Source organism: Notolabrus celidotus, chromosome 9 (assembly GCF_009762535.1).
Source record: "Notolabrus celidotus isolate fNotCel1 chromosome 9, fNotCel1.pri, whole genome shotgun sequence".
Lineage (NCBI taxonomy): Eukaryota > Metazoa > Chordata > Actinopteri > Labriformes > Labridae > Notolabrus > Notolabrus celidotus.
The window spans coordinates 34,170,929-34,184,738 of NC_048280.1; the positions used below are offsets into that span (position 1 = coordinate 34,170,929).

The 13,810-nt window shown below is 42.5% G+C and overlaps 1 protein-coding gene across 1 annotated transcript in view; it reads right to left on the minus strand.

Annotated features, from left to right (window-relative positions):
• Positions 1–13,810, minus strand: part of nr6a1a (nuclear receptor subfamily 6, group A, member 1a) — a 171,769-nt gene that overhangs the window by 8,914 nt on the left and 149,045 nt on the right. The window contains exons 5-8 of the mRNA XM_034691919.1: positions 12,272–12,327; positions 11,295–11,455; positions 8,655–8,885; positions 4,220–4,474 (exon numbers count right to left, since the gene is read on the minus strand). Coding sequence (XP_034547810.1) covers positions 4,220–4,474; positions 8,655–8,885; positions 11,295–11,455; positions 12,272–12,327 — 703 coding nt within the window. The remainder of the gene's footprint in view (positions 1–4,219; positions 4,475–8,654; positions 8,886–11,294; positions 11,456–12,271; positions 12,328–13,810) is intronic.

Below are 13,810 nucleotides of genomic sequence, written 5' to 3' on the forward strand. Positions count from 1 at the left end.
CTCAGTGCTCTGTACCTGCGTCCTAAAGGGAATTGGGATGAGGTAGGTGTTTAGTGGATGTGTGATGTCCCGTTCTATTGAGGTTGCAATGCGTATGATGGCCCTTTTAAATGTTCCTTGTGTGTCTCACACAGGCACCGGCCAGAGGGCTTTCTGTTTTTATGCCCCTAAGCTGTGGAACTCTTTGCCTCTGGACATGAGAACAGTGAGCTCTCTGGGTGTTTTTAAAAGTAAACTTAAGACTTACCTTTTTAATCTAGCTTTTAATGTGGAGTAATTTATTTTAGCCCTGGACTGCATTATCAGTATCATTATTATTATTATTTTTATTATTATTTTATTATCATTTTTATTATTTTCATCATTATTATCTAAACCATTGTTTTAACATGTATTTATTTATCTTATTTATTTATTGTGTTCACCTGATCTCGTTAACTCTACCTTATTTTTTTACTTTTATTTCCACTCTTACTTATTTTATTAATTTTACTGTGTTGATTTTCTTTTCTTTTTTAAGTATTTCTTTTTTTTTCATGCCTTCTATAATTCTACCATCGCTGTTGTTTTCTCACTGTCTGTTACTCTGTGAAGCACTTTGGGCTACATGTTTCTATGTATGAAAGGTGCTATATAAATAAAGTTGAGTTGAGTTGAGTTGAGCTGTGGTTTAAGTCTGTGAGAGGAGACCGGTTATTTTAGAAGGTGTGGTGGTGATGCGTGTTTGTTTGGCCTTGTTTTTAACAGATAACATAAGTTCATATTAAGAATAACCAAAAGGAACAAATCCAGTTGCCAACAGTCAAACCTAATAAAGGAAAACAGCTCAATAAATGTTGCAGGACAGACTAGATTCAGGAGGGAAGTTGATGTTGACCTACAGTGAATAATATAACACCACCTGCATTACCAACCATTACTTCTCCAACTCTTAGAAGTAAACAACCATTTATCATCAGACAGCAACCATACACAGCCAGCCACTCAAACATCTTCAGTGAGAGTCTGAAGTCTGAGTCTAAAGGGAAGTGGGATGAGGTAGGTGTTTAGTGGATGTGCGATGTCCCGTTCTATTGAGGTTGCAATGCGTATGATGGCCCTGTGGTTTAAGTCTGTGAGAGGAGACCGATTATTTTAGAAGGTGTGGTGGTGATGCGTGTGAGTTTGGCCTTGTTTTTAACAGATAACATATTGAAGAAGCATATGTTGTATGTTAATTTAGAGCTGATACATGTTGCTGTTTATAATTACAGGGAAAAATAGAGATGAGACATCGGAGGAGATGAAATGGACGGCCAATGGACGCCGATCCTGGAAGTTTTGTAAAACAGGAGTTCCCAAACTTTTGATCTTGTGACCCCCAAAATAACAGCGCCACAGACTTGACACCCCCACTGTCCTGATGTGGTTAAATGTTTCTCACAGAACTAGTTGGCCAATCCAAAACACCTCCAGATATCTTTTTAATTCAAAAAAGGCTATAGCACGATCATTTCCTTAGAGGTCATTTGGCAACAAAGTGAAGAATATTTACATTGTTGTATCTAAAATTTAGCTTCAGCATCAAATCCATGGCATAGCGTACGCCGGAGGTCCTTGTAGCTCCCGTGCCTACGCAGAGGCCTACACATGTAGCTGACGTGCACCTCCTCCAAAATGTAACTACGCGTCGAATCAGTGTGGGCCGCAAGCCCTGTGATTGGTCCGCTCGGCGGCATTGTGTTTCCTGCATTTACAACACTCCTGGGATCCTCGCTCATCGTCCGTGTATTTCATCTCCTCCTCTCTATTCTTCATGTAATCATGTCTGTATGATAAACAGCAACATGTATCAGCTTTAGATTAACATAACACGCTCTGAATCTCTGTGGAAAAGACCACACTGCCCTCTAGTGTTTCGGTGGAGAATTGCTGCGCGACAAGGACACATCGACGCACAAGTATGTGGTGCTCATGTTCGCGTCAGACACAGAAGTATAAATCAGCCTTAGGTTTCTATTGATTTTTGGAAGGCATCTTGGGACCCCTCAATCAGTGTCTCATGACCCCCCCCAGGGGTCCCGACCCCCACTTTGGAAGCCACTGCTCTAAAAGCAGGAAATACAATGCAGTCGAGCGGACCAATCACATGGCTTGCCGGCCTCTTCCATCTGACAGCTTTAAACCACTCTTTAATGTTTTTTCCTGTCCTCGTGTTCAACTTGAAATCCACTCTGATGAATTTCAAAACAGTCCAAAGTCTAAAATCCCAGCGGCCCCATTATCTTAAGCTTTAATGCTTCAATGAATACGGCAGAAACGAGGGAGGGAATGACTCACATCTACTCAAAGTGCTTCAAACGTCCTGCTGATCCGCCTCCTTTTTGAGGGCGTTAGAAACATTTCACACATCAAACCTCATTTCTCCCATTTCTCCGTCTCCTCTGGCTCCCACTGTTTCTACCGCTCTCACAAACTTTAAGCTGCCTCTGTAAATCAGATATGTGCTCCTAAAACTCTGCTAAATTGAGCGGAGAAGCAAAACAGCATCATATATTAAGAGGAAGTATGTCATGGGGTCAGATAATTCTGCTCTGATTTACACTGAGCCAAACCCCCTACGCGTCCTCTTCCTACCCACAGTGGGACATGTGTGTATTTCACATACCAGACAGTGCTAGCCACAGCTCTACTCCCCTTTACGGAACACTTCACTGGACTTCATCCAGAATTAAAAACCCTCTTTCCTTCGTGTCATACAGAGAAACGTAGAGATACTGAGCTCACAGAGTGGAACGCCTCGCCTCTGTAGAGGATCGTTGGTGTCTTAGGGATTATTGAATTCATCCTCCTTCTAAGTGAAGGATCATTTTGGAGGTGAAATACAACATTTCATTATCTCCTCTCTTAATGGTGCGATAGCCTCCACAAAAGAGAGGTAGGAGGCGATATGAGTCACTGTAGGTGAGATATTACTTTACCTTAACCCGCATGAATGAGGGTAATGTCTTCAGTCATTCTTCTTTAATGTAACTAAGATCAAATTTATGAAGAAGTAGAAGTTGGCTCCAACTTAGAGAGGAATAGATGACGCACAATCATGACTTAGACTCTCTCCATCCCTCACTCTTTGTTTCAGATTTATCAGAGCCTCTTCTTTTTTTTTTATTAAAACCAGAAGCTTTCTGTAGTTTGATATCAGGCTAGTGCAAAGCAGCAAAGAAGGGACCCTGAGCAGAGCTGGCTCAGGCTTGGACCAGCTTTTGTTATGCTGCTATAGACCTAGACTGCCGGGGGAACTGGCGCACTGACACACTGGGATCCTATCCCACCCCTTTCCCCCCAAACCCCCCAATCACCAACTCTAACTCAGCCTATCCCATTAAAGTTACTAACCATAGACCTTTCTGGAGTCCCTGAGCTCCCTTGTCTTGTAGGTCTCTCTGAGCTGCCGTAGACGTCCTCCTGCTGCGGACGTGTTGGACTCCAAGCGGCAACAGGTTCTACTACTCGTCTCATCACTATCACCTCTCTCTCTTACTCCCCTCTATCCCTCTTTCCAGACCCAACTTTGTCTCAGTAGATGTGTGTCTAACATGAGTCTGGTCCTGCTCGAGGTTTCTGCCTGTTAAAGGAAGTTTGTCCTTGCCACTGTAACTAGCTAAATACTGTGATGTGCAATGCTCATGATGGATTAAGGTGGGGTCAGACTGAGTCTTATCCTGTCTTGGTGTTAAGGTCTCTGTTCATAATTTAACATAGAGTGGTCTAGACCTGCTCTGTTTGTAAAAGCGTCTTGAGATAACATTTGTTGTGTTTTGGCACTATACAAATAAAGATTGATTGATTGATTGATTGAACACAGATCAAGGAACTCAAAACAGTTAGATAAAACTCAGAGTTTTAAGGATTATGCTGGGTATTGAGACGCAGAGGTTAAAGAGGGAACACTGTTTTTCTGGCCTCATTAACCGTTACTACTTGAAGAGAAATGCTAAAACATCTCAATTTAAACATTTAAAGGTACATTTCAGGGTTTTTTATCCTGTTTGTTTACATTTAGGAATAAAAAATTATCTCAAATCTCTCTAAAATTGATTATGTTTTTTAAGATTGTACAGCACTTTGGCCAGCTGCGGTTGTTTTTTAAATGTGCAATATAAATAAAGCTGACTTGACTAAAAAAAAAAACCTGCAGCATTTTTTAAAATTCTCTGACATCATTCCTCCGGCCCCTCACCTCTGCAGCTCGTCGTCAGACGGCGTGTACTTGGCGGTGACGTTGGCCAGGTCTCCAAAGATCTGCGAGCTGTAGATGGTGAGGCAGGACAGCAGGATGAGCTCCTGCCAGGTGGAGCTGAGCAGGCAGGTGTAGTCCTCGATGGAGAGCTCGCAGAAGAACGGCAGCTTCTTGATCCAGGAGATCTGACGGAAGAGGAGCTCGTCAGCCAGCCGACACAGCAGGGCGAACAGCTCCACCTGTGTCACTTTGTACCTGAGACACAAACACACACAGACACAGAGGAGTTAAACCAGATCTGTTTTGATCTCTCCACATCACTTTGCACTTACATACGATGGTGCTGAGATGACGATGCTCACACTGTTACTCAAACTGCTCCTCAGGGCTTGAAATAACTTAAAGGCACTATGAGGAGTTTTTCACCAGCTGAGAAACAGACTGAAACCAACACTGATGCCTCTTTATGATCTTCAAAAGCAAACAAAACCATAAACAACAACACTGATACCTTCTCTGTTGTCATTTTTAATGCCATAAACCACTCAGAGGGGGTAGGTGTCAGACCACATGATTGACATTTGCCTTTAGAAACATCCTTTTTCGGCTGTTTTCATGGCACATAATCACATTAAGTGATAAATCTGGCTGTTAAAGTACAGCAGGGTGAGGTTTTTGTTGAAAACACTACTTTTGCATGTACAGAACAAGAGATAAGCGGTATCATTTTGTCCACAATGGGGCACCAAAATTGATATAAATCAAAAGTTCCTCACAGCAGCTTTAAACCAGATGAGAATAGTTTTGTGTTTGACTTCACTTGTCTCACTTCACCATCGTCCTTGTGACACAAAATGTGTGTTTGCACAAAGAAGTGGAAGAAAGCATTTGACTCTTAATTTAAAATATTTTCTGCTTTGATGCAAAAAATAAACTTTCTCTTGAGGGAACTTCCTCATCACTCCGTTTGCCGCTCAGCATGGGAGGACTGAGGAGAGAGACATCCCCTCACAGGTGACTCTTACTGTGTTTTCTGGCGACTCATTGTTGCAAATACAATGTGGATAAAGAAGCTGCTTCGGTCAAGGATAAGAAAGAACACACCGGTGAAGGACGATTGCTTTCTCCTTTTTCATTTTTAAATAACATCAAAATGTCAATCACTCCTCCTCGGAGTAAATTTAATTTTCAAGCACAAGAAAGGAGAAGTCTGAGAATAAGTTACAATAACTTAATCAATGCCTGTCCCTTGTTTCTGTAGCAAACATTCTTTATATTTCACCACATTTTTACTGCTGTTCTCAGTATCTGCATGAAGCCCAGTCTGCAGTCTGAACACCATTCAGCACATTTTTTAAATCTTCTGCAGGCTGACTCACTGACGCAGACAAAACACCTGCAGAAGGCCTTTATTCCCAGGCCCTCAATTATTCACAATACATAGCAGTGATCTGCTGAGTCATGATTTAACATCTCACTTAGGGATGTTAATTTCAAGTATTTTCCGTGATCGATCTTTGGAAATATTAAAGCTGCTGTTGGTAGGAATGGTGTAAAACATGTTACTTTTTTCTGCTGGATTTGGAGAAAAGGTCATCATTGCAACCGATACTTATCTGTAAGTGAAGTAATTTGAGATTATGGCGAAATCTGTGTTTTCCAATGCCTTTGTATCATGCAATGTTATTAGTCCCCTGCAGCCTGTTGCACCAGCTGGATGTAAGTTCAAACGTTGCCTAGTTTGAACGTAATTTCTCATTTAGGATGGAGTTTAAACTCTACTAATGTTTTGGGCGTTGCACCAGCTGAGATAGTTCCAACGTCAGCCCAAGTTACATCTAAATTCTTACACTTAGCTCCCAGTAGGTGTAAAGTCCTCTGTACAGTATATCGGCTGTGATGGTGCGCCGTTTTGAAAAGTGAGAGGATGAGAAGATACAGAGAGTTCTCCAAGCTATATGACGTCTGCAACACACAATATCCTCAAGAGTTTACATCCTTTGGAAAAATATGATGCCCTCCTGAGTAACATACTCAATGTCTCTTTTATTATACACACCGTAGATTAAGGCTTTAGGCTATAGTTATCACTTTACTTTAGTTTGTTTCAGCTGTTGGTCAGTTCTGAGACGATTAGGCATGAAAGATAATGCATTAAAATTGATGCTTTCCTCTGATTGGCTCCTGGAAATGTAAATGTCATATCTGTGACAATGTTTTAGTTAGTTTGGACGCTACGGTCTACCAGTTAAGATGAACATTACGTCTCTGTGGTGAAACCAAACAATGACACAACTTAGGTTACAAACTAACTCGTTTCAATGTTTGATTTAGGGAGGACTTTACATCCTAACTTAGGACACATCTTACACACAGCTGGTGTAAGAGTGCTGGTTCCCATAATCACTGACCAATCATAGCTACTCATACATACATAGCGGGGTTATGGGATCAGAGAGGGGAGGGGGAGGTGAGTGAGAGGAAATCTGGTGGGAAGGGTTAGTGTTGACATTCTAAGTCTCTCACCGAACTGATGTTTATATCATGACTACCAACAGCAGCTTTAACGATCAATTATCGATTAATCATTAAACAAAAAACGGAAACGTTTTCCACGTCAAAAATGATGCTGAATGCGTTTTTTCCAAGCGGCAAACTCCAGCCTCAAACGATGAAGCCCATGCTGAAGTGTTATAAACTGCAATACATGGAGAATCCACTTGAGGCTGGCTGCAGAAACACCGGAAACCACATAGACATGAATGGGAAAAAGACGATCTTTGCAGCATTAATAAACATGTTTACAGCCTGGTTCAAAAAACAGCTTGGCTCTATGAAGCTAATCTCTCTATCGGCACACACTGTAGGGGCGGTGAACTTTTTTCTAACGTGACGGTTCAGAAGATATTAAGATTACCAGTTTTTGCCCAAATAAGGACATGACTGACTTGACTCCCGGTCGGGAACACACAGTTGTTGGCTAGGAGGCTCACACTACGTCACACTCTGCCTGGTTGTGTTCAGCATTTCCAATATGGCCGCCACCGTCGATTGGCTTCAAAAACAGCTCTCAGGAACAGATGGGTGACGTCACGGATACTATGTCCATTTTTTATACAGTCTATGGTGTTGACATTCGAAATCTCTCCGAACTGATGTTTATATCAGGACTACCAACAGCAGCCGTAACGATCAATTATCGATTAATCATTAAAAAAAACGTAATTGTTTTCCATGTCAAAAACAATGCCAAATGCGTTTTTTCCCTGAATCTAATTTTCCTTCACAACACACTGTATATAACTGACAATATCAAACAGCTACGGATCATATTGAGGTGTTCAAAATGTTAAACACGCTGAATATCAACATGTGGAGCAGGATCATTATCACCGCAGACATACAGTCATAAAAGTGAAGGCTCAGACTTCAACATGGGAACTGAACAGAAACATATTTCAGACTCCCAGTGTCCAGTTTTCTGTCTCCTCTTCCTTATTGAGAAAAATAATTACATGAACGTGGTCAGGTGTCAGCCGGGAGCACAACCGGGTCATAATCAGACCGGTGGCAGAAATAGAAAGTGCCCATGGAGACCTGTCACTCAGCTGCAGCCCCCAGCTTTAACCAGCTGATTCACATCAAAACATGCCATAAACTTAAAACACCTCCCTGATAGCTGAACCAAATTTGAGACCAGGGGCGTCATAGGTGGGGAGAAAGGTGGGACTGACTACCTCAGACCCAGGTGGGGCCCTTAATGGGCCTGAAATCAATATGTTTTCTCCTTTGCTTTTCTTTTCCTTTGTTATAACTACAATAAGATAACTAAAATTGTCTGAATAAATAAACAAACATTCAGAATTCCTTTCTGGAATTTCTTTCCAGCTCCGTGAGACACACGTCTCATGCCTAAAGTGGGGAATTGTCATATTTTCTTATTGCATCTAGTGTGGCTGAATCTGATTGAAAGAAAACTGTAGGTTTTTAGAGTTTTATTTGACTTCATGAGGTTAAATTAGACCAAATAATGCTCCCTTATTATTATTCAACAAGTCACTTGGCTTCAAATAATCTTGTTTAAAGAGGTGGACAGTCTGAAGGTCAATATTGTGCAGTTACATTTGGAGAAATATTGATATGTAGCTTAGATTTGAGTCAGTTAATCAGGATAGTTTTAAGCATATATACTTTGAGTTCAAATAAACCAGTATTATAGCAGAAATGTTATATTTTGTAGGGTTGGTTCGGGGTTCCCAGAATTCCTGGCGGCGCCCCTGAATGAGACCACATGATGTTTGTTCCACGTGATATAAAATCGAAACATAAAAATGTCTTTGAGTTAATTGACATGCCCTAATCTCACTAATTCAACCTTCAGTTCTGTTGCGATTCGATCCTTTATATTTGTATTCTCATGTCTTCATTCACTCACCCGTCCTCTATAAGCATGGGGGTTGACAGGGGGGCCAGGTCCTCAGCAGCCACCAGCTGCAGCACCAGTGGGTGTGACTGTGGGTAGATGCCACGGGGCTGAGGGGCGAGCAGGCCCGACTGGGCGGCGTAGCTGAACAGATGAGGCAGCAGCTGGTAGTGTGTGGACATGGAGGTGTTGATGTACTGGTCCCTGAGGGCCGCTGTGTAGCCGTTCATCTCCACAGAGCGACTGCAAACACAAAAAGGTCAAAGGTTACACACATGGAGACACTTTGGAGATGTTACCAAGAGAAAGATAAACTTTTTAAAGTCAGAAGCTCTTTCATATTTTCAAGGTGTGATGTTTATGCCTCGGTGACATCCTGCTTCATGGGGAGACAAAGTCGTCTAGGGGTTTTAATACAAGAGGGGATCGCTGTTGGAGCAGGCAGGAGTGTGTGTGTGTGTGTGTGCGTGTGTGTGACGCTCCTGCTGTGTGTTGACCCGTGCTCCTGCACTGCTGTCAAACAATGTGAAATCACATCACGCCGTACGGGGGATCAATATGAGAGTTCAGGGACATGATGACGACGGGGGAAAGTGCTGTGCAGACTCACGGCGAGAGAGCATCTGAGGCTTGATGGTGAACGAGAAAGTGTTGAAGCTCAGAGAGAATAAGAGCTCAAGGCTCTGTGATGAATGAGGTTTAATAAGGTAGTTATGGAGGATTTCAAACTTTGACATGATGGGTAAAGCCTGTATGTGTTCTACATCCTTGATGTTCAGGCTTTCTCTGAATGTACAAGCTGTAACAGGACGCATCATGGCGCTTTTTAGGAGTCTATAAATTCACTTCACTTCTCTACTTTTAAGAGTAGGCTTCAAACTTTCCTTTTTGATAAAGCTTATAGTTAGAGCTGGATCAGGCTTGGACCAGCTCTTAGTTATGCTGCTTTAGGCTTAGACTGACACATTGGGATCCTGTCTTTCCCTCTCTCTCCTCTCTCTCCCTGTCCCATTAAAGTTACTAACCATAGAACTTTCTGGAGTCCCTGAGCTCCCTTGTCTCGTAGGTTCCTCCTGCTGTGGGCGTGCCAGACTCCAGCTGCTACAACTACTACTATCTGTCTCACCACTATCATCTCTCTCTCTCTTCATCTCCCTCTATCCCTCTCTCCAACACAGTAGGTCTCAGCAGATGTGTGTCTAACATGAGTCTGGTCCTGCTGGAGGTTTCTGCCTGTTAAAGGAAGTTTGTCCTTGCCACTGTAACTTGCTAAAAGCTGCAAAGTGCTCTGCTCATGGTGGATTAAAATGAGATCAGACTGAGTCCTGTCTGTAAGATGATCGTTTCTTGATGTTGAGAACATGGAGGACGGACTAGACCTGAGGAGAACATTTGTTGGGATTTGTCGCTTTATAAATAAAGATTGATTGATTGATGACGTGCTGGACTCCAGCGACAACAGCTACTACTACTCGTCTCATCACTATCAACGCTCCCTCTCTCTCTTATTCTCCTCTATCCCTCTTTCCAGACCCAACTCTGCCTCAGCCGATGTGTGTCTAACATGAGTCTGGTTCTGCTCGAGGTTTCTGCCTTTTAAAGGAAGTTTTTCCTCGCCGCTGTAACTAGCTAAATACTGCGAGGTGCAATGCTCATGGTGGATTAAGGTGGGGTCAGACTGAGTCTTACCCTGTCTTGGTGTTGGGTCTCTGTTCATAATTTGACATAGACTATGATCTAGACCTGTTCTTGAAAGCGTCTTGAGATAACGTTTGTTGCGATTTGGCGCTATACAAATAAAGATTGATTGATTGTGAGTGGAGACATTTAGTGGGATACTCCTTCCATCAGATATAAACGCCCGGTGCTCTGGCTCTAGGACCCGACATGCGGAGAGCCACGGATAAGACTGAAACGGTTGCATGCTATGAGCGGAAAGTTGTGTAACGATATCAGTAAAATAACTTTCCGAGGTTGTCTTTTATTGGACGGATGAATAACATTGTGCTTCTCCTTGCAGCAGACGTAGTTGTCCATTCTTAGTAGAACAGAAGGTCGACTGCTTTAAAGCTGAGCTGAAATAAAACGTCACTTCTTCATGAAACAAAAGATATGGACGCTCAAAGTGCATGAAGCATATACATATAAATAAATAAATCATTGAATACGTTCCTACTAAACATGCAGAGTGCACCTTTAACCCTTCGCCCTCAGGGGACTCATGGTGGCACACATGCCTGCCCTTCACAGGTATCCTGCTCAGTGCACATTTGATAAAAAAAAGGACTTCTCTTTGTGGCTCTCAGGCTGAGCGGCTCACAGATAAAACCTCGTGTTGATTCTAAACAAGACCAAAATAAATGCCGTCATTGGAGTACTCAGACGATATTTGTCCTTGATGAGTGCAGATAGACAATGCGTTCGTCTCCGTAGCAAGAACAGTAGATAGCGTGGCTGAGTTTTTCCTGTCTGCTGCTATCATCAGCGAGCCTGAGGTGCCGCACATTCAGGCATTCTCAGCTCATGAATACCTTAACCAAAGTCTGGGTGAGACGGGGAACGAGGTGTTACACTGTCAGGGCCGGCTCATTATCTCAACGGCGGGGCAAGTGGCGGTGCTGCACCACCGAGTGGGTGAGATGATCGACTCACTTGGAGGAGAGAGTGGAGGCCGGTGACGGCTGGTTGCCCTCCGAGGCCCCGTTGCTGGGAGAGCTGTGGTCGCTGTCGCCGTTGTTGCCCCAGGTGTGCTCTGGAGCGTCCTCCTTGAACTCCTGCCCTGACATGATGCGCTCGATCTCCTCCTCTGTGATCTAAAACACACACACACACACACACATGGGGAGGGTTGCAGCATGAAACCAAAAAGCAGGGTTTGTTTCACTTCAATTGATCAGATGCTTTTCATCGAAACATGGCGGAGCAAGGACGCAATCACACAATGAAAGAGGGAGCTGGGGAGTGAAAGAATAGAGGCAAACAGGGATGTGTGTGTAGCTGATTAGCTGATACACACACGGAGAATAACAGACTCAGCTGGTCCATGCTGAAAACACGGACAAAGCCGTTTATAAACACATTAGCATGCCTGTAAATGTGGCGTTTTGTAAGCATGGCTGAGGTCAGCTCACCTTATTCTATCACTCCTGCTCATACACTGAAACCGCAATTCATTCCATATTATGACACAAAGGTCCTCCTTTCATTAGGAGGGCTGAGAAACAAAAGGAGCCTCTAATGAAAGCCAGCATTCTGTGTTTTGACTTGCTGAAATGAGCTGGAATGAATTGCCTGAATAGCAGCTCAGTGGTACTTAGCCTCATGTCACACATTTCCCTGACCGCTTGTTCTCTCGTTGGCGTTCATAATAAATCTGCTGCTGAATAGGAAATACTCAGCTGCTATATGATTATTCTGATTATGCAGCAAGGTCAGGGCTCGCTCTCATTACATGCTTCAAGAGCATACCTACACCCAATCATCTGCAACGCAGCACTCGTACTTATTTAAGTGAAGGCTATGAGCTGTGAATGCATTCTGAGCGTGCTCACTGCAGGTCTGAGTCGGGGGGAGGGGTCACAGGAAGTCACAAAAACATCATTTCTGGTGATAATGAAAATAAAGTTCACCTGGACTGGCCCGATGCTTTTGTTTCTCCCTCCTGGCATGCCATCCTCCCTGATTGCTGCAACACAGACAGAAAAACAAAGAGTTACACAAAACAAGATCCAGGGTTAGTGTCATAGCTCTCTCTAGCGGCTGAAACAATCACTCAGCTTGCTTTGCTTTACAGTTTTTACATCTTTGTACATCTTGTTACCCATCTTTGAATGGGTGTCTATGTGGTTTCGGGTGTTTCTGCAGCCAGCCTCAAGCGGATTCTTGATGAACTGCAGTTCTTAACACTTCTGCATGGGCTTCATAGTTCGAGACCGGAGGTTGCTGCTTAGTTGGAACCTGACTTTTCCTATTCTTCTACTGCCTCATAATGGTTTATAAAACAAGGGTTAGGCAATCAGAGTGGAGGAACAATCTTGTAAAGGATAAATCATCCAAAATGAGGCCATGAGGCTGGAAGTGCACTACAGGAGCACTTCTCATTTTCATCCACCAGGGGGCAGCAGATGCATGTGGAAGAGAGGACACACTACAGCTACAGTATGAGAGGAGTGTGTTCAGACCTCAGCAGGGCTCAGAGTAAGGAGTCTCTGCCTTTGTTTTCAGACTCTCTAAGAGGACTCTATGATCGGTTTGATAGATGATTGAGACGTTCCTGTGAACTGATCATATCTGTGATGTTTTGTGTCTGTGTTTCTCATCAGACAGATACAGCACACTAACTCAAGAGAGCCAAATATAAGTATGAGATTGTGCTGCCTCAGCTCCTAACTATCCATGAAGTCATGGATGAATTTGGGGAAAAGTTGGCTTCATGAACACTACCAGTCAAATGTTTGGACACACCTTCTCATTCAATGGTTTTTATTTCTTTTCATTATTTTCAACATTGTGGTTTAATACTGAAGACATCAAAACTAGGAAATAATCTGGTTTAATATAAGTCATTCTACAAATGAACTCTTGACAAGGCTCATGTTCATTAGAAACCATTCCAGGTGACCACTTCATGAAGCAGACTGAGAGAATACCAAGAGTGTGCAAAGCTGTCATGAAGGAAAAAGGGGGCTACTTTACAGAATCTAAAATATAAAACAGATTCTGCTTTGTTTAACACTTTTTTCTTCATTCCATAATTCCATATATGTTCTTTCATAGATTTGATGTCTTCAGTATTAATCTACAGTGTTTACAATAATTACAATAAATACAAACCCTTGAATGAGAAGGTGTTTTCAAACGTTTGACTGGTAGTGTACTTGGAATCAACTGCAGAATTACTTAGTTCTTCTACACTTTCAAAAAATATATATTTCTTTTTAATAAAGTTACACTTCCTGTGATACCTCTCATTAGTAATGTCATTTTTACTAAGTCAAAGCCAACCAAATTCAGTGAATTGATAATACCTAACGCTAGGAATAGAAAAAATATGTTTTTTTTAAACATTTTGAAATTTTAAGAATACTAAGTTATCTGTTTTTGCACCATCAGGATCTCCTCAGTTCCTTTAAGAGGGATTCTGGATGTGAGGACATTCAGCTCTAAAT